This window comes from Miscanthus floridulus, chromosome 6 (genome assembly GCF_019320115.1).
Source record: "Miscanthus floridulus cultivar M001 chromosome 6, ASM1932011v1, whole genome shotgun sequence".
Classification (NCBI taxonomy): domain Eukaryota; kingdom Viridiplantae; phylum Streptophyta; class Magnoliopsida; order Poales; family Poaceae; genus Miscanthus; species Miscanthus floridulus.
Window position 1 is genome coordinate 34,158,486 of NC_089585.1, and position 23,105 is coordinate 34,181,590.

General features: G+C 43.4%; 1 protein-coding gene and 1 pseudogene across 1 annotated transcript; both read right to left on the bottom strand.

Annotated features, from left to right (window-relative positions):
* Nucleotides 1–1,505: 1,505 nt before the first annotated feature.
* On the bottom strand, nucleotides 1,506–5,933 carry LOC136460469 (pre-mRNA-splicing factor ATP-dependent RNA helicase DEAH1-like; annotated as a pseudogene).
* Nucleotides 5,934–5,945: 12 nt separating this feature from the next.
* Nucleotides 5,946–6,872, bottom strand: LOC136460470 (pre-mRNA-splicing factor ATP-dependent RNA helicase DEAH1-like). The gene has a single exon (XM_066460149.1). The coding sequence runs from the start codon at nucleotides 6,870–6,872 to the stop codon at nucleotides 5,946–5,948; it is 927 nt and encodes a 308-aa protein (XP_066316246.1).
* Between the last annotated feature and the right edge of the window lie 16,233 nt (nucleotides 6,873–23,105).

Sequence of the window (23,105 nt, forward strand, 5' to 3'; positions counted from 1 at the left end):
ATGAAATAAGCATGAGTACAAGAAGTAAAGCTCATTTGCATCGGAGTAAAACGCAAAAGCAAAACAAATGAGCATAAACAAGTGATATGACATATATAAATAATTCAAGGTAGAGAGCACACATGTCACATATCACATAAATATCACATATCACGTAAATATCACGCTCACATATATATAGTTCAATGCATGAAAGTAAACATGAATGTATAATAAAGTATCACACATAAAAAGCCAAATATAAATAGATAAGCTCCCCCTAGATATGTCGCCCCCTAAGTCTATCATACTCAATCCCTCTCCCCCTTTAGCGTCAAACACCAAAACCTAAGGGTCGGTCGGCGGGGCTGCAGCAGATGAGTCGGACGCTGAGGTGCAATGAGCGATCTAGAACTGAGCATCATTATCATCTAATCCTAAGCTCTAAGCTGTATGACCCTCTATCGCTAGAAGTGACGCTGAAGCAGTCTAGGTCGGATCTAGTACTGGTGCGGCCTATGACTCTATAGGTATCACTGAAGCAGGCGGCTCTGATGATGCAACTGAAGAAGGGAGCATCTTTGTAGTCCCAGTTATAGAGCAACTGTAGAAGAACTAGGGACATATAGATCTGGCGGAGTAGGCTGCCCTGTCAACTCACTAAATGTTGCACCAAGGCTCCTGGAGACTAGTGTATCTGGCACAAGCAACGATGAACTCTGAGCCGGTGTGAAGCCCGTATAAAGAGGTGTGAACTATGGGGCTGGCACTAACGAGGCAAACCACTGGGACACCTACTCTCTAGGTGAAGAAAACTATGTCGTTGGCTATCCCTGACTCTGAAGCCCACTAGGCTATAAAGCTAGAGTCATAGAAGTGGTGGCAGGCTGGCCGATCTGGGGTGAAGGCTGTGGCGGTGGAGCCCCAATAGCAGTAACTACATGCTGCATAAATCCAAGTAACTGCTGCTGCATGAGGAGCTGCTGCTGCTGGATGGCCTACTATTGCTGCTAGATAGCCTGCTGTTGTTGCTGGAACTCGTCCTATCTGGCCTAAAACTGTGTAAATGTAGCTATGGTCTCCTAGGTCTGGCGAGCCTGATCCTGCCTTATCCGCTCAAGGATAGCAAGTAGAGCGGGGTCTGTCTATGGTGCAGATGGAGCTAAACTAGAGCTACTGGCCTCATGGTCATGTCGTCGAGGAGGCATCTAAGGGATATCCTAGTAGTCATCATCTGAACTATCACTAGGGTCGCTCTCGACCATACCCTCCTACTGAGCATCTAACTGCTCCTCCTCTGTAGCTACAATGCCCTTGATAGTCTCATCCTGCTAGGCTACAGTCTCTGGCACCTCTAGGCGATGACGTGGCTAGCTAGGTGCACTTGGCCTGCTGTGACGGAGCATCTAGGTCATGTTATATGTAGAGAACTCAGTAGTAGCACTAGAATACTCTACCAACATCTCAGGAGGCCTCACTGTAGCTGCCCTATGAATCAGAAAAGTAATCCAGTGAGCATAAGGCAGCTAATGATGACCCTTGAACACCTCTATAAGAGTATCCTCCATCTCTGATAGAATAAGATCCCAAATATCAAACACAGTCTGCTGCATTAGAGAGTTCAGTAGCCACAACTGAATGCGAGTCAAGCCCTCATGATATCCTATCCTCAGAAGTAGGGTCCTCCTCATGATAGCATCGAGCAATCTAGCTGTAGGAGTAAGATCTCTGGGTGTCCTGCTCGACCCCTCACCGAAAGACTCTATGAAGCAATAGCAGACTAGATCTGTAGGAGGCCCAAGACCGCCGTGAGGGCATCTAGGAGGCTCTATTTGACCATAGCACACCTCATGTAGCTAGATGGGTTGCTCCTGAAGCCTAAGAATCTCTCTGATTCTAAAGCTCATCAGCCTATAGTCACAGCCTCTGAATGCAAAGTGAATGAATCTGTGCTACGTGTCAATCCAAAGTGTAGCATAGAACTCACGGACCCATGATGATACATATCTGCCTTTCCGTCCGAGTAAGTCTGTCAGTCCTAGCAAGTAAGATAGGTAAGGGCGAATCTGCTCTCCTACTGCTGCAACAATGGCCTCAATGGAACAAACCCTATGAGATCTGAAAGCAACCCCACTGTTAAGATATGCATTATAGAAATCTTCCTACAGTGGTGTATAGAAGCCCTCTGAAGCACGCTCATCCCTCCTAGGCGGGAACCACTTCTCGAACTATACAAATCTGAGTTGTTGTACCTGCTTGGTCATGACAGCCCTCAAATCTAGATGAGTCACTCGAGGCGGACCCTGTGGTCTAGGTGGCGGACAAGAACCCCTCCGCTATGTCTCTGGCCTCGGTGTCACCTGGGTACGGGTATGACTAGAGCGGTGAAGCTATGGTGCCTGCTTTGTCTCCTCTGTCTGCTCTCCCTCCTGAGCTTGCTCTGTCTACTGCTGTGGCTCCCCCTGTGGCTGAGTCTCCTCCAAAACAACACGCCGTCCCTCATGCATTATAGTCCCAGCTGGACTACCATGACGATGCTCAACCTGCTCAATAGCTGCCCTCTATGCTGGTGAAAGCTGATCAGCAATCTAGACTCCACTCCTAGCACCTCCTCTCTCTACATGCTCTATGGTGGCTGCCACTACTGCTGCTCTCGCTGTATCAGCATCTGCATACTTCTGCTTCTTCGACGTGAGCTTCTTTGTTGCCTTGCCTTTCACATCAGTAGGCAAGCGAGATGGAGGCCTCAGATCCTCATCACCTGGACCACCTCCGGCGTTCTTGACACGTGCCATCTGGAACGAACTGCTGCCTTGGTCAAGAAACAACTGCCAACTGTCACTTCCGAGGCTTGGCCATGATCCATACTCATGAGCTTGGCCCCGAGTTGACTCACAACTGCCAAAGTGACCTCAGAAACACCGACTCACTACACACGATGGAATAGATTGGATATATGAATAATTTCAATATACATCTAGAGATACGAAACCCTAAGAAACAAGCAATAGATATGAAATTGGAAGCGAGGGCTTGCTACCTGACGAACCGGCGAACCGAATAGCAGAGGAACGAATCGCGGGGAACCACCGGGTCGGCAATGTGAGGCTAGGGTTAGGGTTCAATGCAAGATGGTGCGGCAGCCGAGCAATGCGGTGAAGCATCACAGTGGATTGCGGCTAAGGCACCGACGAGACTCAGGTGGTGGTTTTGTTGCTGGCAAAGCTAGGGCGCGAGCACGCATGCTGCTGTGGTGCGGCAGCGCTAGGGTGGTTGTGCGGGAGACGTCGCGGGCACAACAGCGTGGGAGCGAGGTGCGTGCTTGGGTAGATGGCGCGGGAGCGGCGTGGAGTAGGTGCGCGGGGCGAGTAGCGGCGCGCGGGTGCGGGAGCAGGGTGATGCAGTGAGAGGTGGAGGCGTGGCTAAGGCACTGCGGTGATGTCGGCGCGGATGCAGGTTAGGTCAGGCAGCACGTACGGCGGTTGGGTTATATGGTGGCCCCCGACGGATTAGAAAAGGAAACGAGATAGAGTCCAAAAACCGCACGACATCTACTGACCGGACGCTCTGGTGGCAACGACCGAACGCTGCCACCTAGAGTCTGATCGACTCTGGAGAGGTCCAAATCCCCTGGAGTCGCGACTGGACGCGTCCGATCACCACTGACCGGACGTAGCTAGAGCCCGGTCGATCCTTAGATCTTCTTCTTCGCTTGACCGGATGAAGGAACGCCATTTGACCGGACGCAGGGTAAGAACTGTTTCAGCGTCCGGTCACTCCTTCACAGCAACGATTCACCTCCTGTGAACTGACCGGACACTGGACTTCAGAGTTCGGTGCAGCGTCCGGTTACTCTTTTTTAGCAGATCTTCAAAGTTCCTTCGTGCTGCCTGTTCCCAATCAAGTCCCAACTTCAATAAGACCCAAATAAACACCAATTATGACTGATGTGAGTGACCTCAAGTGAATAGAGGAAGTATTTATAACCCCTCATTCAAAATGAACCGTTATGTGCCACTACAGGGTGACCGGATGCTCCGATCAGTTCTCCCAGCAACCGAGCAGTTAAGTTGTGACCGGACACTGACCAGCGTCCGTTCAGCACTGATCGGACACGTCCGTTCACGAAAACTGCCCTCTGAAACCTTACTGATGTTGGCCGGACTTTGGAACCCGGCGTCCAGTCACTTTGCTGCTCAGCGTCTGTTTCTTTCCAAGAATTATACACATTTAGTAGTGCTATATGGTCCCCAACATTGCCAATGTGGAAGTTCAACCTTGCATTATCTGCATGAACTTGTTTGTCCTTCGGACGATAAAATATAGAATTGCCAATTGACAACATGGATGCAATGGAGATGATCTCATCAGAACACTTATATTTCTCTGAAGCAACAATCATCTTCGACAACATAGGATCCGGTGGAAATTCTGCCATTCTTCTTCCAGTCTTGGTCAACTCTCCACGACTGTTCAGTGCACTGAGAGCAAAAAGTTGTTCCAGAGCCCTTAATAGAGCTTCTGATGGAGGTGGATCCATGAAGTCAAAGTTTACCAAGTCATGAATACCAAGACTCTTGAGTGTAAGCACGACATTCGCAAGATTGGTTCGTTGGATCTCCAGAACAGTATTATCTTCTAGGTCGTGCATGTAGTTATAACTCGTGTATAGACGGAAGCATTTCCCGGGCCCAGTGCGTCCAGATCTTCCTGCCCTCTGGTTTGCTGAAGCTTTTGAGATAGGATTAATAAGCAGAGATTCCATTCCTGTGGGGGATTGTATGATTTGATCTTACAAAAGCCTGGATCAATAACATATTTTATACCATCAATGGTTAATGAAGTATCTGCTATATTAGTGGCCAGAACCACCTTACGGGCACCCTCGGGGGTTGGCTCAAATATCTTAGCTTGAAGCTCTGTAGGCAGATTTGCATAAATAGGACATATGATTAATTCTGAAATTTTGGTGCCTAAGCCCCTTGTTCTGTGTTTAAGGATTTCATCAACTGTTTCAATTTTCTCCTGACCTGTGAGAAACACCAGGATATCTCCAGGGGGTTGTGTCACATGTATCTGTAAAACAGTGACAATTGCTGCATCTATGTAATCAGCCTCTGGGGCTTTTGTATAATGAATTTCAACCGGGTATCGCCTCCCAGGTATCTTGAAAATAGGAGCTGAATCGAAGTAGTCACTAAATTTTTCTGCATCAAGGGTGGCACTAGAAATGAGCAACTTCAGGTCTGGTCAAAAACGAGAAATATCCTTCACCAGACCAAATAAGATATCAGTGGAGAGGGTACGCTCATGAGCCTCATCAACCATGACAACACTATAGCTAGCCATGGTTCACCAAGGAACTCCCTTAGAAGCATTCCATCAGTCATGTACTTAATAATTGTTTTATCTGAAGTGCAATCCTCAAATCTTATAGAGTAACCAACCTCATGTCCAAGTTTAACACCCATTTCTTGAGATACTCTTGCTGCAACACTCATGGCAGCCACTCGACGAGGTTGAGTACATGCAACCTTTCCTTTCGCAGTATACCCAGCCTCATGAAGGTACTGAGGTATTTGTGTTGTTTTACCAGACCCAGTCTCACCCACTATGACGATAACCTGATACTCTTCTACAGCCTTAAGCAGTTCATCCCTAAATTTGAAAATTGGAAGTGTCTTGAGCTCATCCTGGAGCTCCCTTTTCAAAATATCTTTTGCTTCAATGTCCTCTTTATCTGAATCGTCTTCAGGCTGGGTTCCTTCTATGACTGATGATTTAACAAAATCAATCGTATCTTCGAATACATACTGATACTCATCTGAAGACGGCTTCTTATCTTTGGATCCAAATTGCAGTTTCGATTTTCCTATTTGGTGTTCTTCCCATGCTTCCTGTTCAGCAAAAGGGTTCATTTTATCCTTGGCCTCAGGATCTTTGTACCGCTGCATGGCCACAGAGAATCACTTCTCTTGATTGACATTTTCAACCATGTCATAAGCTTCAGGCATTTTGTACTCACCAACATCATCAGGAGTCTCAACATATTCCTCGACACGATCATATATCTTCATCTTGTATCTCAACTCCTTTTCTTCTGCCTCTGTTAGTTTCACACCCTGAAAAATGTACTGGTGGTCTAGAATTTCATCACGAATTTCCTCAATTTTTTTGTCCCGTCGCTTTTGCAGGTATGCTTGCCTTGAGAATTTTCTCAGATCAGATGTGTCATTCTTGTCCATTGCTTGAGATCTTCTAGTAAGCTCTTCTTGTTCTTCCTTAGATAATTGTCGCTCCATCAACTTCCTTGTGTTAGCCGCATCTCTTTCTCTCATGTTCCTTTCTAGCTGGGCCTTTTCCTGCTGATCTCTAATCCTTTCGTTCTCTTCATCAGAACTGCCGTCGCCACCTTCTTCATCCTCCTCTTCTGTTCGCCGACGGACATTCCTCCCAGAATCTTTTGCCACTATTTCATCGTCACCACTGTCTTGATCTGCTTTCCTCCTGAAATGCTTCCGACTCTTAGATGATGGATTTGCTGAGGTCTTTTGACTTGTTGGTGTCTGGTTGTCGGTATTGTCATCCTCGTAGGCCAACAGCTTGTAAGTGCTCTGTTTCTGGACAAGCTTTGCCACCTCCCTCTCCTGCTTCTGGTAATTACTGATGCCGCTGGCCCTGCGGGGAACCTTGGCGTAGATATCCGACGCGAAGGCACGGGTCTCCGCAGACGAGGTGAACCCGAACTCGACGAGCTTGCCCACGAGGTCACCCGTTGAAGAGCACTCCTTCGCAAGCCTGATGACGTACTGGACGACGACGTTCTTGGAGTAGCCCAAGAGGCTCATGAGCTTGTCGGAGACCCACTCCCTGAGCTGCACATCGGTCGCCATGCCCTAGCCCCTCCGTTGGCCTCCTCGAATCGGACGAAAGGAGTGGGATGGGCGAGGGAAGGGAGAGTTGGGCTAGGGTTTTTCGGCTATGGCAGCGCGAGGTGGAGGTGCTGGACGGCGGTCTTGGTGGCGGCGCGGGAGGAGACGGAGGCTTCGGTGGTGGGGAAAAATCAGTTGCTGGGTTCGTGAGAAACAACCGAACGTCGGTTAGCAAATCTCTCTTTTTTTTTCAAAAGTAATTCATTTACTGTTTTTTTGAGCAAAAAGTAATTCATTTGCAACTCGAAAGCAGTAGGATGTAAGGCTATCTCTGCAGATCACCCATATGGAAACCCAAATCCAAAATAGATATTGGATGGTAATGTATCAGTCTTCGACAGAGTATCTATATATGACATTCATTTTGAGTTGTAGCAGAGTCACAATTCCAAATATAAGTATTCTCTCTCCTGAAGACACATTTACAGAAATGGATTCTCTTTTAGGTCATATTGTTATAGAAGACCTAAAAATTAGGTACTGAACACTTTGTCTATAGCGCTACCCAAACGTGGAATGCGTCTTGTATTTTGGGTGATATTGTTGAAGATAGTCTAAGGGTTGAGATGTCCAGCTAGTGCACGAGCCGGCCCTAGGATCTGAATAGGATGAGCATCGAACTATGATTCTAAGGGTAACTTTGGTAGAGCTCTGTCTGATTCTGATTCTCCATCGAAGCTGATTCTCTAAGAGAAGTTACTCTAGTGGCCCCGTTCGCTTCGCTGAAAAAACAGGCTGAAACACTGTTCCGGCTGATTTGTTGTGAGAGAAAAATATTATTCCGCTTGAAAAAACAAGCTGAAAAAGACGGACTATAAGAGAAGTGAACGGAAGCCTGTGACTGAAAGTGATTCTTTTTTTATTTTTTAGCATAAACTCTCAAAATCACATTGAGAATCAGAATCAGGAGAAGCTACTATTTTTCAGCTCTCAACCTCTTAGTTCATTTCATAGAACCATTTCACGAAATTAACAGAGAATCACTTCTCTATAAAAAAAAACTATTTGACAGAGGTCCTACTGAAGAGAATAAGCTCTGAGAACTCTGCCAAACAGGACTAGGCACAAGTTGGATCAGACATAAAGTTGGGTAGTGGATTGGGTTAGGACTTGGATCGAATGGTTCCTCAAAATATTGGAGTCGGAGTGGAATTAGGATAGGACTTGACCCATTACCAAGGCTATCATATAGGCTAAGGGCGCGTTTAGATGCAAAAACATTTAGGTTTTGGCTACTGTAGCACTTTCGTTTGTATTTGGCAATTAGTGTCTAATTATGGACTAATTAAGTTCAAAAGTTTCGTCTCGCGATTTCTCACCCAATTGTGCAATTAATTTTTTGTTTCGTCTACATTTAGTACTCCATGCATATGCCGTAAGATTCGATGTGATGGGTACTGCGTAAAAATTTTTGAGAACTAAAGAGACCCTAAAACTGTCATCTAAACCATGCGTGATAAAAATAAAACTGTTTTAAAATTGTCTAGGATGTAAAATGTTTTTAAAAGTTAAACTAGGTTAAACATCTTATTTTTTTAGAGGGGGATTGGACTTTATGATAGCTGTTGAACATTTTTCCTGTTCTAATAGTAATTATAGATGGAAATGTTGCTCACCCACACATCAGGTGGTTTCCGTACATCTCTATAAATAATAGCAAGGAACGAAAATTTATTCATCCAAATTTCGACCATCGTATTTTTTTTTTCTGTTTAGGTGTCCCTCTACTCTTCGAAGCGTAAACTCTAACCGATTTTACTAAGAGTACATCATGAATTATAAATTATAGTTCTAATGTTATTATCCTAGACCCAAAATCGCTCACATAATTATATGAGCTAAAATAGTTTACGTTCAACCATAGCACGGAGTCTAATTATAAAATATATTTGAACAAAACCTCTGCAAGCGGTCGAAATAAAGGAACCAACAGGCAAACTCATTCAAAATTAAACGAGAAGAAGCACATTTTTACTCGACGAATGTACATTTCTCGTGCAAGTTTTGTCACAAAAAATTAGGAAGGGAAAAATGAATATAAAACAAAAGCAGACCAGCCGACATCTAATATCTCTTCTCTACAACTAAAAATTTCCTACGGTCAACATCTACCCGACAGGACGATAGGTCGTGCGACCTTCGCTTCACCCCGACGTATGACTCCCCCGGCGATTCCTGATGGCACGGAGCGATCACCTACCTAATTGGCTCAGTGCATGCAAGGAAACGCTATTGCATGGAAGTAAATAAATCGATCACCTACCTGATTGGCTCGTGCATGTAAAGAAACATTGATCATACGTTCCCCTCCCCCCCTCTCTCTCTCTCTCGGTGACCGCACGGAAGCCAGGGGAAACGTGCATGAAGAAACGCTCATGGAAGGAAACAAATCCATCGGGACTCGGGCGGGCACCGATATCTCTCATCGTAAACCGGATCCTCTATCCACTGCCAGGTCATCATTGACGTGCCCCTCGCGTCCTTCCCGTCCGCTCTCTCAAATCCATGCCAGGCCATCATCGACGACGCCGGACACCACGCCTGCCGCCGCGCAGAACCCGGCCACTGCCGCACGGAGAAGGCCAGCGGAGCTCCGTCTGCGGGAGAACGCCCAAGCCACCACGGGGGCCATCGGCGCTGCAGGTCGCACAACCCGCGCGAGGCCGACAGAGCAAGGCTTCTTGCTTGCTGCTCCAGCAAGCAGGACGGAGGAGGCAAGCTTCTTGCTTGCTGCTCCGGCAGAGCAGGACAGAGGAAAGAGATGCGTCTGCATCTGCCGATTGGTGACGAAAGAGCTGACCGGAGAGGATGAAGATAAGGAAGTTTATTTTAAATTTTATTTATTTATTTGGGTCCCATGACAAAAAAAAAAAGCTTAACCTAAACCCAAATAGCCCAAATGTTGCTGAAGGGTCCGGACATTGAAGTGCAGTGAGAGATTTAGCCGTATAAGCTGTAGGGATTAGCGAACACCACCTACCTTTTCGTATTCACATGAATTTTTGTGTATTTCGTACTTCTATGGTGAGAGAGATAATTGTTTGCCCTAACACCCTGTCTTTCAGGCATCATCATCAGCAACAAGCTTCGTCGAAGCTAAGTGTGACAAAGAGCGACTTAATAATAAGTGGTTGTATTCCCTACCACACCGGTCTTTCATGGACCAGTTGAATAATAATGGTGGTCGTAGTCCGTTCAAAAACATGACAAACACTATAAGGGGAGGTATCCGTCCATACATACATCGATATAAATGCTTTGTGATGAACAAGGATATTGCATTAATTATTCGTGTACATATGTGTGGAACAGGTGATCAGAGTACATCCAATACACATGCAAAAGTTGAGGAAGCTAGGCAACGTAAAAGGGAGAGGGAAAAAGCACGATAGGCTGCAATGACTCAAGAAGAGAGGGATGAAAAAAAATAAAAAACGTCGACAAGCATATCAGCCTAGAAAAGCAAAAACTACATTCGCTGATGGGTCGAGAGGTGACACCATGGTCAAGCTACAACCAAGCTATTATATATATATATATGTGTGTGTGTGTGTGTTGTGTATAATAAATAATATTTTAACAGATAAAGTTGAGTCAGACAAAAAAAACATGGCAGACAAAGAAAATAGTGATTGGTTGCATAAAAATGATTCATCCCAACTAATGCAATGGAATAAACACGCCCTAGGTATTGTTTTCGATTATATGATGGCAGTTAGTTATTATGTTGTTGCATGAAACATGTTTTGCAAATTAATTAAGAATAGTAATGCGTCGAACTATACCTTTATGCATGATACACGTTACTTATTTAATGCTCAGCTGAAAATGCAGACAACAATAGTGAAATTGACTTGACTACTTCACCACATGATGCCAATCTAGGTACACATTTATATTTTTTTCCAAATTAATTAAGAATGATGTGTCCGAGTATACTTGAATAAATGATACGTGTTAATGTCTATGTGATTACTCAGGTCAAAGTGCAAACAACAGCAACACAATTGACCTGACTACACATAATCTCAATACAGATACATTTTTAAGATATTTATTTTTATAAACAAATAATACATAATGTTGTCTTTAAATTTTGAGTCTATGACATTTTATAAATAAGTTCAATTATTTATCAGGACGGATGCAACCTCTTCATGCATCTGATTCTTGTAAACTCCAAGGACCAACTTAGGAACAGAGAGTCGAAAAACGCGTACTCAAGGAAATGGTATGCAAATCTGACACTTGAGGAGAAGACGGCTAGGCTAGAACGACAGCGGGAGAAGTCTAAGACACCTGCAGGAAAGGAGTCACTAAGAAATGTCCATGAGATGGCACAGAGATGTGCAAAAACACACCCTGCACCCAGAGTCTATCGCCATGGAGAACCCGTTATTTACTCCTGAGCTTGTGTGGCCCACTGTGGGCGCATCTGGAGCTCATGGAACTACGACAAAATCCAGTGATTGGGTTATCTCAGAGTCCAGTGCAACACCTCTTTATATTCCTCTGCCTAATGAGGAGGTCAATGATGAAGGATGTGATGAGTTATTGCCATGCCATATGACACATAGATCACATGTTCCATCTAGGCAGAGACATGCATTGTTGACCCCTCGTAACACGATGATCAGAATACATCCATGAAGGGACCGTGATGCACCTAAGAGGGGGGGTGAATTAGGACAACTTAAAAAATCTATCTCTAAACTATGGCCTCTTTTTCTAACCTTAGCAGAACCTATGCAAAAGATAAACTATCTAAATATGCAACTACGGTTTTGCTAGTGTGTTGCTATCTCTACCGCAAACATAGTAAAGTAATCAATGTAAATGCGGAGGCTAAAGAGCAAGGTAGAGATATGCAAACTCCCGTCGATGACTTAGGTATTTTTATCGAGGTATCGAGAAGCGTGCAAGCTTTCCCCTAGTCCTCGTTGGAGCCCCTCGCAAGGAATTTCTTGCAAGGGCTAAGCTCCTGGTCGGGTAACTTCGTGGATAGCCTCGGGCCTTCCCCACGCGCAAGTGGGTCTCCGACGTGCCTTCCGGCAAGCCTCTCCCAGATGCTCCCCACCATCTTCACTATCAAGCTTCCGGCCGAAACGCCGCGGGCCTTGTTTCCTCCAATACACGGTGGCGGCCACACCACAAACGCGGTTGGTGTGATCTCGCAAGACTTCAAGCCCCTCCGATGTACAACAATGGTGCTCGCAAGCACAAAGTGGTAAAAGGTATGCAAACCTCACTAAATACTAGGCCTAAACCTAGAGCAAGCGCATAAGTGGTGGTCTAATCAACCTAAGCACTTCGCAAAGCACCTACGCTAATCACCTGATGAAACACTAAGCACTATGCAAGTGGAGATCACTAAAATGGTGTATCACCACCCTTGGTATGTTTCCTCAGCTCCACACATCTCAAATGGTCGGTTGGGGGTTGTATTTATAAGCCCCACTAAAAAAGTAGCCGTTGGGGTCGAACTCCCATAATTCTGCTACTGACCAGACGCTGAATCGTCCTGACCGAACGCACCCGGTCGTCCCGACCGTTGAGCCAGCAATGTGCTGATCGGACGCTGTCCAGCGTCCAGTCGCCTACCACCGGACACGTCCGGTCACAGATTTGCCGCTCTGGAACCTTACTGTACTTGATCGGATGCTGTTGTCCTACGTCCGGTCGATTGCCGCCAGCGTCCGGTCCAGCGTCCGATCGCCTGTCTGCCGAGCCACTTGCCCAGTGTCCGGTCGCTTGTCCAACGTCCGGTCCAGTGTTCGGTCACCACAGTGAGCTCATTTCTTCGCGATCTTGCGTACGGCTTGGTTCCAATCTTCATGCTTGGACTTTGCTTGATATCTTGGGTTTTCTCTTGTGCTTCTAAGGTCTTTCTTGAGGTGTTGATCATCAGATCATCACATCGCCTTCGTCCAAGTTACGTCTTGCACCCTATTGAACTATAGAACAGACACTTGCAAATTCATTAGTCCAATTTGGTTGTGTTGGTCATCAAACACCAAAATCCAAAGTAAATGGGCCTAGGGTCCATTTTCCTTACAATCTCTCCCATTTTTGGTGATTGATGACAACACTGACCAAAGCAAGCAAATAATAAAAATTTTGAAATTAGAAAACTACCTACTTGCTAGGATGCATTGCAAGGGGCAAGGTTATGTGATTCTGAAAGATGCTTCTTTGTAAAACTAAATGATACTACATAAAACTTATCTTGCCATTGCAAATGTCCCCATGTGGCATTATGGATTTAAGCCTTGCTTCCTATAAATTTTCCCATTACATAGGCAATCCATAATCCACTATCCTCCCTTTTTTGGACCATTACACCTTATATTAATGTTTGCCTTTGGTCCTCTAAATTCTTCCCTCTTTGGAATCAAACACCGAAAAGGAAGACATTAGTGGCACAAGGAAGGGTCAAACTTTGTGATCCTTTGAATGTAGAATGGAATAGGTCACAAAATTTGACTCTCATATTATATAGATTAAGCTCCCCCTAAATGTATGCATACATATGATAGAAAGCAAAGTATATGCATAATTGGCACATTATTGCACAAGGAGAATTTAATCTATATAATGCATGGAGAAAGCATATAAATATCAAAATGAAATCAACATGATGATATTGCTTTAGAAATACCACATGTGGAAACCAAATTGATTTCTACCACTTGCAATAGGTGGTGGATATTTGAAGTATGATGCTTAGCTCCGGGGACTCCTATTTTCCTTGCAATGAGACTACTACACACATGATAAGCTTGAAAAGGTGTTAGTCTCAAGGCATCCAACTTGTAGAGTAATCATCCCCTAAATTTGTGCACACAAATGTAGAATACTTTGTAGGAAACCATGCACATTGATTTTAGAATCAAAATACCACTTGAAAGATGACATCTCATGAATGTGAGAATCATTTTCAAAAATGATATTCGGGAGAGATTATCTACAATTTGGACTTTGGCACATATTAGATAAACAAAAGTAAGACAAGCTATGTGCCATGCTTCTAAGCAATTTTAAACCATGTAGGTTTGCTCCAAGGGTTAAAAAATGAGACCGAGCAAGCCTACCATAAGATATACCTACTGTATGCCTGATAAAAGATATAACCTATGTAAATGCAAACCTAGGCAAGAAGAGTAACTAGATGCTTAAAGATACCAATTATAGGAAAAAAAATTAATTGCAAGATGTACCAATTAAAAAGTAATAACATCTAGTTACCTAACATGGAAAGGGGAATTTGGGTCCATAGTATTCACTAACCCACTTGGCAATAATTTTGTTCATCATGATGCACCCCATGAAATGCACCCATACTTTGCCAAGTCTCCAAATTCCCTGAAGTCCGATGGACTTCTCATTTCCCTTTCGGGATCCAAACCTTCTTGGTGCTCTTCATGTTTGAAATAATTTCCTTTTGCACCCAAAAGCGTTTGACCCCATTGTTGGCTTGCTTGTTCACCTTGATGGCCACCACCTTGTCATTTTTCTTTTTCTTCAAGAGATAAGGTGTGGAGGCCTTCTTGTCCACCTTGTTGGTGTAGGTGTTGAAGAGCTTGCTTGTTTGCTTTTTCTCCTTCTTCTTTGCTCCTCCCCCATTCTTCACCTTGTACTCATAGGACTTGTGACCTTCCTTGTGGCACACATAACAAACCACGGTTTGTCCTTCATTAAGCTTCTTCACTCCCTTGACGGTGTTATCTTGATGAAGTTGGGTTTGCTTTGCCTTGCCTTTCACTTGAGTCAAGTCCTTGGTGAGGCGAGCTACTTCTTGCTTGAGTTGCTCATTCTCCTTTGCAACCTCTTGTGTGCATGTATCTACAACAACTTTCTCACCACAAACTTGGTTGCATAAAGGTGAGTCTAAACATAAATCATTATAAGAAGTAGAGGCATCCTTTTTAGACATGTTAAAGATAGAACTTTTCTTTTTAGATGCCTTAGTGGGGGTTGTGCTAACGGCTTCAAGATTAGCAACTTTATTAGTTAGCTCATCACAATGTTTGCACATGGTTTCCATTTTAGCAAGCAAACTATTATATGCTTCTTGTGAGCTAGCTAACTTTTCTTTTAATTTTTCATTTTTCTTTAAGAGTTGCTCATCATTGATTGTGCATGCATTTGTTGTTGCACTAGTCTCAAGTTTCTCAATTTTAGTAGATTGTTCAACATTGAGATTAGCAAAGTTCTCATATTGTTCAAGCAAGGTTTTGTATGCTTTTTGTGAACTATCTAGCTTTTCTTTTAAACTTTTGAGCTTCTTTTGTTGACTAGTGCAAGCTTTAGCATAATTAAGATTTTCTTGCACAAGTTCATGATAAGAAGGCATATCATCATCACTATCACTCTCACTAGAGGAAGAGCTTTTATTACCTCATGCCATAAGGCACACACGAGAAGAGCTTGATGATGAGTGCTTGCGGCCTCGCCTCTTGTGATGGGGTTCTTCTTCACTTGAAGAATTATCCCATGATCTTATTGATGTGAGGGCTTGATTCTTGCATGCCTTCTTCTTTATCTTGGGTGTGGGCTTGTTTGGACAAACTTCCACAAAGTGCCCCAACTCGCCGCATCCATAGCATCCTCTCTTTCTTTGCTCATTTCTTTGATTTGTGAAAATGAAATCTTGAATTTGGATGGGCACACCCTTGACATTTAGCCTTTGGATCATCTTCTCCACCTTGTTGATCACTTTGATTAATTCTTCATCAAGATCAGAGGTGGAGGAGGAAGATTGATCATCACTTGAATCTTCATCATCATCATCGTTCTCATCTTCTTCTTCATCTTCACTTGAGGAACTTGAGCTTGAGCTTGTCTCAACTTGCTTGCCCTTCATCTTCTTTTTCACGCTACAAGCGAGTGCTTTGCCTTTGCTTGATGAAGAAGCTTCTTCTTGACCCATCTTACGTGACATTTCAAATGCCACTAACTTGCCAATGGCTATGCCCGGGGTCATGTTGCTCAAGTCCTCCATGTTGTGAAGGATAGTGATGATGCTTGTATATTTCTTTTGTGGTAGCACAGAGATGATCTTCCTCACGATGTCCGCATCATCTAGCTTTAATAATCCTATAGAATGGAGCTCATTGATAATTAGATTCAAATGAGAATACATATCATGAACAAGCTCATCACCATTCATAGTAAAGAAATCATAGTTTTGCTTTGCTAGACAATGTTTTTGCTCATGGACATTGCTTGTGCCGTCATGGAGCTCTTGGAGTTTTAACCAAATTTCATGTGCCGTATTTAAAGTGAATACTTGGTTAAAAACATCCATACTAAGTGATTCAAACAAGCAATTTTTAGCTTTAGCATTGAAGTGCTTTTCTTTTTCATCACTCTTTATGGTTTTTTCGAGATTTTTGATGGGTTTCATCCAGTCACGAGTGACTCTCCATACACCCAAATCAACTACCTCAAGGTGGCAAGCCATTCTAGCTTTATAGTATAAGAAGTTAGTGCCGTCAAAGTGCGGAGGCCTAGCGGTATCCATCCCAACCACTCTAAATAGCGTCGGCTCAATGGCGGTTAAGCCAAAGGTCCAAATTGAGCCAACTGGCTCTGATACCAATTGAAGGGACCATGACGCCTAAAAGGGGGGGGGTGAATTAGGCAACTTAAAAAATCTAACTCTAAACTATGGCCTCTTTTTCTAACCTTAGCAGAACCTATGCAAAAGATAAACTATCTAAATGTGCAACTACGGTTTTGCTAGTGTGTTGCTATCTCTACCGCAAATATAGTAAAGTAATCAATGTAAATGCGAAGGCTAAAGAGCAAGGTAGAGATATGCAAACTCCTGTCGACGACTCCGGTATTTTTACTGAGGTATCGAGAAGCACGCAAGCTTCCCCCTAGTCCTCGTTGGAGCCCCTCACAAGGAATTTCTCGCAAGGGCCAAGCTCCCGGTCAAATAACTCTGTGGATAGCCTCGGGCCTTCCCCACGTGCAAGTGGGTCTCCGACGTACCTTCCGGCAAGCCTCTCCCGGATGCTCCCCGCCGTCTTCACTATCAAGCTTCCGGCCAAAACGTCGTGGGCCTTGTTCCCTTCAATACACGGTGGCGGCCACACCACAAATGTAGTTGGTGTGATCTCACAAGACTTCAAGCCCCTCCGATGTACAACAATGGTGCTCACAAGCACAGGGTGGTAAGAGGTATGCAAACCTCACTAAACACTAGGCCTAAACCTAGAGCAAGCACATAAGCGGTGGTCTAATCAACCTAAGCACTTCGCAAAGCACCTACGCTAATCACCTGATGAAACACTAAGCACTATGCAAGTAGAGATCACTAAAATGGTATATCACCACCCTTGGTATGTTTCCTCAGCTCCACACATCTCAAATGGTCTGGTTGGGGGTTGTATTTATAAGCCCCACTAAGAAAGTAGCCATTGGGGTCAAACTCTCGCAATTCTACTACTGACCAAACGCTGAATCATCCTGACCGGACATGTCCGGTCGTCCCGACCATTGAGTCGGCAATGTGCTGATCGGACGCTGTCTAGCGTCCGGTCGCCTACCACCGGACATGTCCGGTCGCAGATTTGCTGCTCTGGAACCTTACTGTACTTGATCGGACGCTGCTGTCCTACGTCCGGTCGGTTGCCACCAGCGTCCGGTCCAGCGTCCGATCGCCTATCTGCCGAGCCACTTGCCCAGCGTCCGGTCGCTTGTCCAGCGTTCGGTCCAGTGTCTGATCACCATAGTGAGCTTATTTCTTCGCGATCTTGCGTACGGCTTGGTTCCAATCTTCATGCTTGGACTTTGCTTGATATTTTGGGTCTTCTCTTGTGCTTCTAAGGTCTTTCTTGAGGTGTTGATCATTGGATCATCACATCGCCTTCGTCCAAGTTACGTCTTGCACCCTATTGAACTACAGAACAGACACTTGCAAATTCATTAGTCCAATTTGGTTGTGTTGGTCATCAAACACCAAAATCCAAAGTAAATGGGCCTATGGTCTATTTTCCTTACAATCCAATACACATGCAAAAGTTGAGGAAGCTAGGCAATGTAAAAGGGAGATGGAAAAAACACGATGGGCTGCAATGACTCAAGAAGAGAGGGATGAAAAAAAATAAAAAACGTCGGCAAGCATATCAGCTTAGAAAAGCAAAAACTACATTCGCTGGTGGGTCGAGAGGTGACACCATGGTCAAGCTACAACCAAGCTATTATTTATATTGATATATATATGTGTGTGTTGTATAATAAATAATATTTTAACAGATAAAGTTGAGTCAGACAAAGAAAACATGGCAGACGAAGAAAATAGTGATTGGTTTCATAAAAATGATTCATCCCAACCAATGCAATGGAATAAACACGCCCTAGGTATTGTTTTCGATTATATGATGACAGTTAGTTATTATGTTGTTGCATGAAACATGTTTTGCAAATTAATTAAGAATAGTAATGTGTTGAACTATACCTTTATGCATGATACACGTTACTTATTTAATGCTCAGCTGAAAGTGCAGAAAACAATAGTGAAATTGACTTGACTACTTCACCACATGATGCCAATCTAGGCACACATTTATTTATTTATTGCAAATTAATTAAGAATGATGTGTCCGAGTATACTTGAATAAATGATACATGTTAATGTCTATGTGATTACTCAGGTCAAAGTGCAAACAATAGCAACACAATTGACCTGACTACACATAATCTCAATACAGGTACATTTTTAAGATATCTATTTTTATAAACAAATAATACATAATGTTGTCTTTAAATTTTGAGTCTATGACATTTTATAAATAAGTTCAATTATTTACCAGGATGGATGCAACCTCTTTCTGCATCTGATTCTGTCAACTCCAAGGACCAACTTAGGAAGAGAGAGTCGAAAAACACGTACTCAAGGAAATGGTATGCAAATCTGACACTCGAGGAGAAGACGGCTAGGCTAGAACGACAGCGGGAGAAGTCTAAGACACCCTGCAGGAAAGGAGTCACTAAGAAACAGCCCTGAGATGGCACATAGATGTGCAAAAACACACCCTGCACCCAGAGTCTATCGCCATGGAGAACCCGTTATTTACTCCTGAGCTTATGTGGCCCACTGCGGGTGATCTGGAGCTCATGGAACTACTGACAAAATCCAGTGATTGGGTTATCTTAGAGTCCAGTGCAACACCTCTTTATATTCCTCTACCTAATGAAGAGGTCAATGATGAAGGATGTGCTGAGTTATTACCATGCCATATGACACATAGATCACATGTTCCATCTGGGCTGAGACATGAATTGTTGACCCATTGTAATACGATGATCAGAGTACATCCAATACACATGCAAAAGTTGAGGAAGCTAGGCAACATAAAAGGGAGAGGGAAAAAGCACGATGGCCTGCAATGACTCAAGAAGAGAGGGATGAAAAAAAATTAAAAAAACGTCTGCAAGCATATCAGCTTAGAAAAGCAAAAACTACATTCGCTGGTGGGTCGAGAGGTGACACCATGGTCAAGCTACAACCAAGCTATTATTTATATTGATATATATATATATGTGTGTGTGTGTGTGTTGTATAATAAATAATATTTTAACAGATAAAGTTGAGTCAGACAAAGAAAACATGGCAGACGAAGAAAATAGTGATTGGTTTCATAAAAATGATTCATCCCAACCAATGCAATGGAATAAACACGCCCTAGGTATTGTTTTTGATTATATGATGGCAGTTAGTTATTATGTTGTTGCATGAAACATGTTTTGCAAATTAATTAAGAATAGTAATGCATCGAACTATACCTTTATGCATGATACACGTTACTTATTTAATGCTCAGCTGAAAGTGCAGAAAACAACAGTGAAATTGACTTGACTACTTCACCACATGATGCCAATCTAGGTACACATTTATTTATTTATTGCAAATTAATTAAGAATGATGTGTCTGAGTATACTTGAATAAATGATACGTGTTAATGTCTATGTGATTACTCATGGTCAAAGTGCAAACAATAGCAACACAATTGACCTGACTACACATAATCTCAATACAGGTACATTTTTAAGATATCTATTTTTATAAACAAATAATACATAATGTTGTCTTTAAATTTTGAGTCTATGACATTTTATAAATAAGTTCAATTATTTATCAGGATAGGATGCAACCTCTTCCTGCATCTGATTCTGTCAACTCCAAGGACCAACTTAGGAAGAGAGAGTCGAAAAACGCGTACTCAAGGAAATGGTATGCAAATCTAACACTCGAGGAGAAGATGGCTAGGCTAGAACAACAGCGGGAGAAGTCTAAGACACATGCACGAAAGGAGTCACTAAGAAACGCATAGAGATGGCACAGAGATGTGCAAAAACACACCCTGCACCTAGAGTCTATCGCCATGGAGAACCCGTTATTTACTCCTGAGCTTGTGTGGCCCACTGCGGGTGCATCTAGAGCTCATGGAACTACGACAAAATCCAGTGATTGGGTTATCTCAGAGTCCAGTGCAACACCTCTTTATATTCCTCCACCTAATGAGGAGGTCAGTGATGAAGAGAGAGTAACACAGAGTAAGATTATTAAGTTCTATAAGGTGGTGTGGAACAATCATAGTGAACAAGATGCTACGTGGGAGAGAGAAGATTATTTACGAGAAGTTTATCCCGCCTTTTTCCAAGAATGGTAGGTCTTGTAAATCTCGGGACAAGATTTTTATAAGGGGGAGGGGCTGTAACACCTCGGGTGTTAGCCTTGCATAACATGAGCATGATCATCAAGCATTCATAAACAAGCATTTACCATTGAAACATTGGATTGAAACATTTGCAACGTTTGCTTGTTATCGCATGTTCCTTAAACATATGCAACTTTTCTCGTTATTTCATGTCTCCATGTGTCTATGCATATGATCATGAGTGGACATAGGTACTTGGTGGATGTGAGTCACACAAACATGTAGCAACACCTAGGTTAGCAAATATGACTTTGTTCATGGTCACATTTCATGAACCAACACTTAAGCTTTATGTGATTACACTAACTAGCTCTATGAGTGACTACTACATGAAATGATTGAATGACCTTGCAAATTGCTTAAACATGTTTAGAGTACCATTATGAACAACTTTGATATTCATGGTTAGGGGTAAAAAGGTCATTAAGCCATGCTTTGATGTGTATCATCGTTTAAATGTGACATGTTTGACCAAGTTTGAACTAGGTGTTAGAGACCTTGCATAGAGGAGATCACTAAAGCAAAGTTGTAGTATTTGCTATAAGGAACAACTTTTATTTTTAGGTCATTAACTGATTCAGCTCCTAACTATGTGTGAAATTGGATCACAAAAATCAGAAAAATCAACATTTGCAACACTTAGCAAATTCTTGCTAAGTCATGAACCTTGACTGACTGATAGCTGATATTTGGGATGATTTTACTCCGTTCCTGTTGAGAATTAGCACGAGGTCTTTGAACAATAGTTGTAGCTGGTACGTTGAGCTACAACTTTGCTTTAGGCTATGTATGATAATTTGTCATGGTTACGCAGGTATAGCTTCACAAAAACTCATCGTTAGGCTCAGCTTTGCTTAACTAACGAACTGAATCGCAATTCTTCAGTGGCCGACACCGGCAGAACCCACGCGCCGTGTGGTGGCCGCGACGGCCGTGCGTCACCAGCGCCCTGCCCACCGAGGCCAGGCTGGCCAGAATGAGCCTTTAACACCGCCAGCGACCGCCCGATCCATCCCGCGCTCCATTTTCCTTTCCCGGCTCCTCCTTCCTCGCCACAGCGACAGCCGAGCTCAGCCCGCGCCTCTGCCGTCGCCATAGCCAGCGCAAGCTTGCGCTGAGCCGCCCATTCGTCATCGCAGCAGCACCACCAGCTCCCTAGCAACCCACCGCCTCCTCCCATGCTCGCTAATAGCACTTGGTAAGCGACAGCGCCATGCGCAAGCTCACCGGAGCCCCGCCACCAACTCCGTCGTCGTGGCCACGCTGCCATAGTCCACCTCTCGCTACGCTAGTTGGTGCGCTAGGTTCGCCTGAGTCCGTAGAAGCTTGTCTGTGCCTGTGCTTGCTTTGCCGTGGCCTCCACTAGCGTACCGCCATTGTCCCGCCTCGCTGATCCACCATGGCCGCCACCGTCATCACTAGCGTCGACGATAGGGCAGGCCAAGTGGTGCGATAGATGCGCTAGGTCGAGTAGGTCACTAGGAGATGATGTCACCACCGGCAACCTCGCCGTTGGTGAGCTTTGGCCATGCCACCGTCTCGCAGCGCCACTGCTCTGTTCATGTCTCACTGGCGTGTGGCGTCCTCTGTCAGGCGGGTCCCACCGGTCAGCGACAGGAGTAGAATAGGCTAGTTCATTTAAATCCAGATCTGGTGTTGTTTTGTAATTTTTGTATCTCTAGTTTGGTAGCTTCTAAAATTGTGCAATAAATTGTGTAGTGTTCCTTAGGAAGTGTAGTATTTAGGAAAAATATGTTCTTAACATTTGCAGTAGAAATTTTTGGAGATTTAAATAGAAATTTGAAATGTGCTTTTGAATGCATGCAAATTTATTTATTTTATATCTAGAGTTCCTATGCTCCAAAAACTATGAAATTTTTGTGGTAAGCTATTCTTGTCATATATGAACTCTGGTAAAAATTTGAGGATCAGGGCATGTGTAGATTTATAGTTATAGATTTTTCTTTTATGAATAGTTAATCCTTGTATGATTTTTTATAAATTATTTATGAATCCAAAATTCATAAAATTTGTTGGAGGTAATCCTAGTACCATATGGATGCTAAGAAAAATAGGAAATCTATTGCTTGACACTTTTCAATAGGGTTTTCCATTTATGCTATTTTAAGCCTTGCTGCCTTGCCATTTTTGTATAGGATGTGCTACTTGGCAAAATAGCATGAAACTTTATAGTAATCCTTTGATAGCATTAGTAAGGCACTGTAAATTTTTGAGAATTTATGAAGTACATCTGGTATATGTTTATTATTTAACCTAAATATCTTAGTAAAATAATAAAGGCATTTAAATAAATAGTTTGGGCTTCACCATTATATTATCTTAAAAGTATTTGGTATGCTTAAACTGTTGGTAGGCTTTATGTTGTCAAATTTTGGGTGATTACATGAAGTAGAAGTATCATTGCTTTAAAATGCAAAATTAAAAGGATTCTGGATAGATTCTG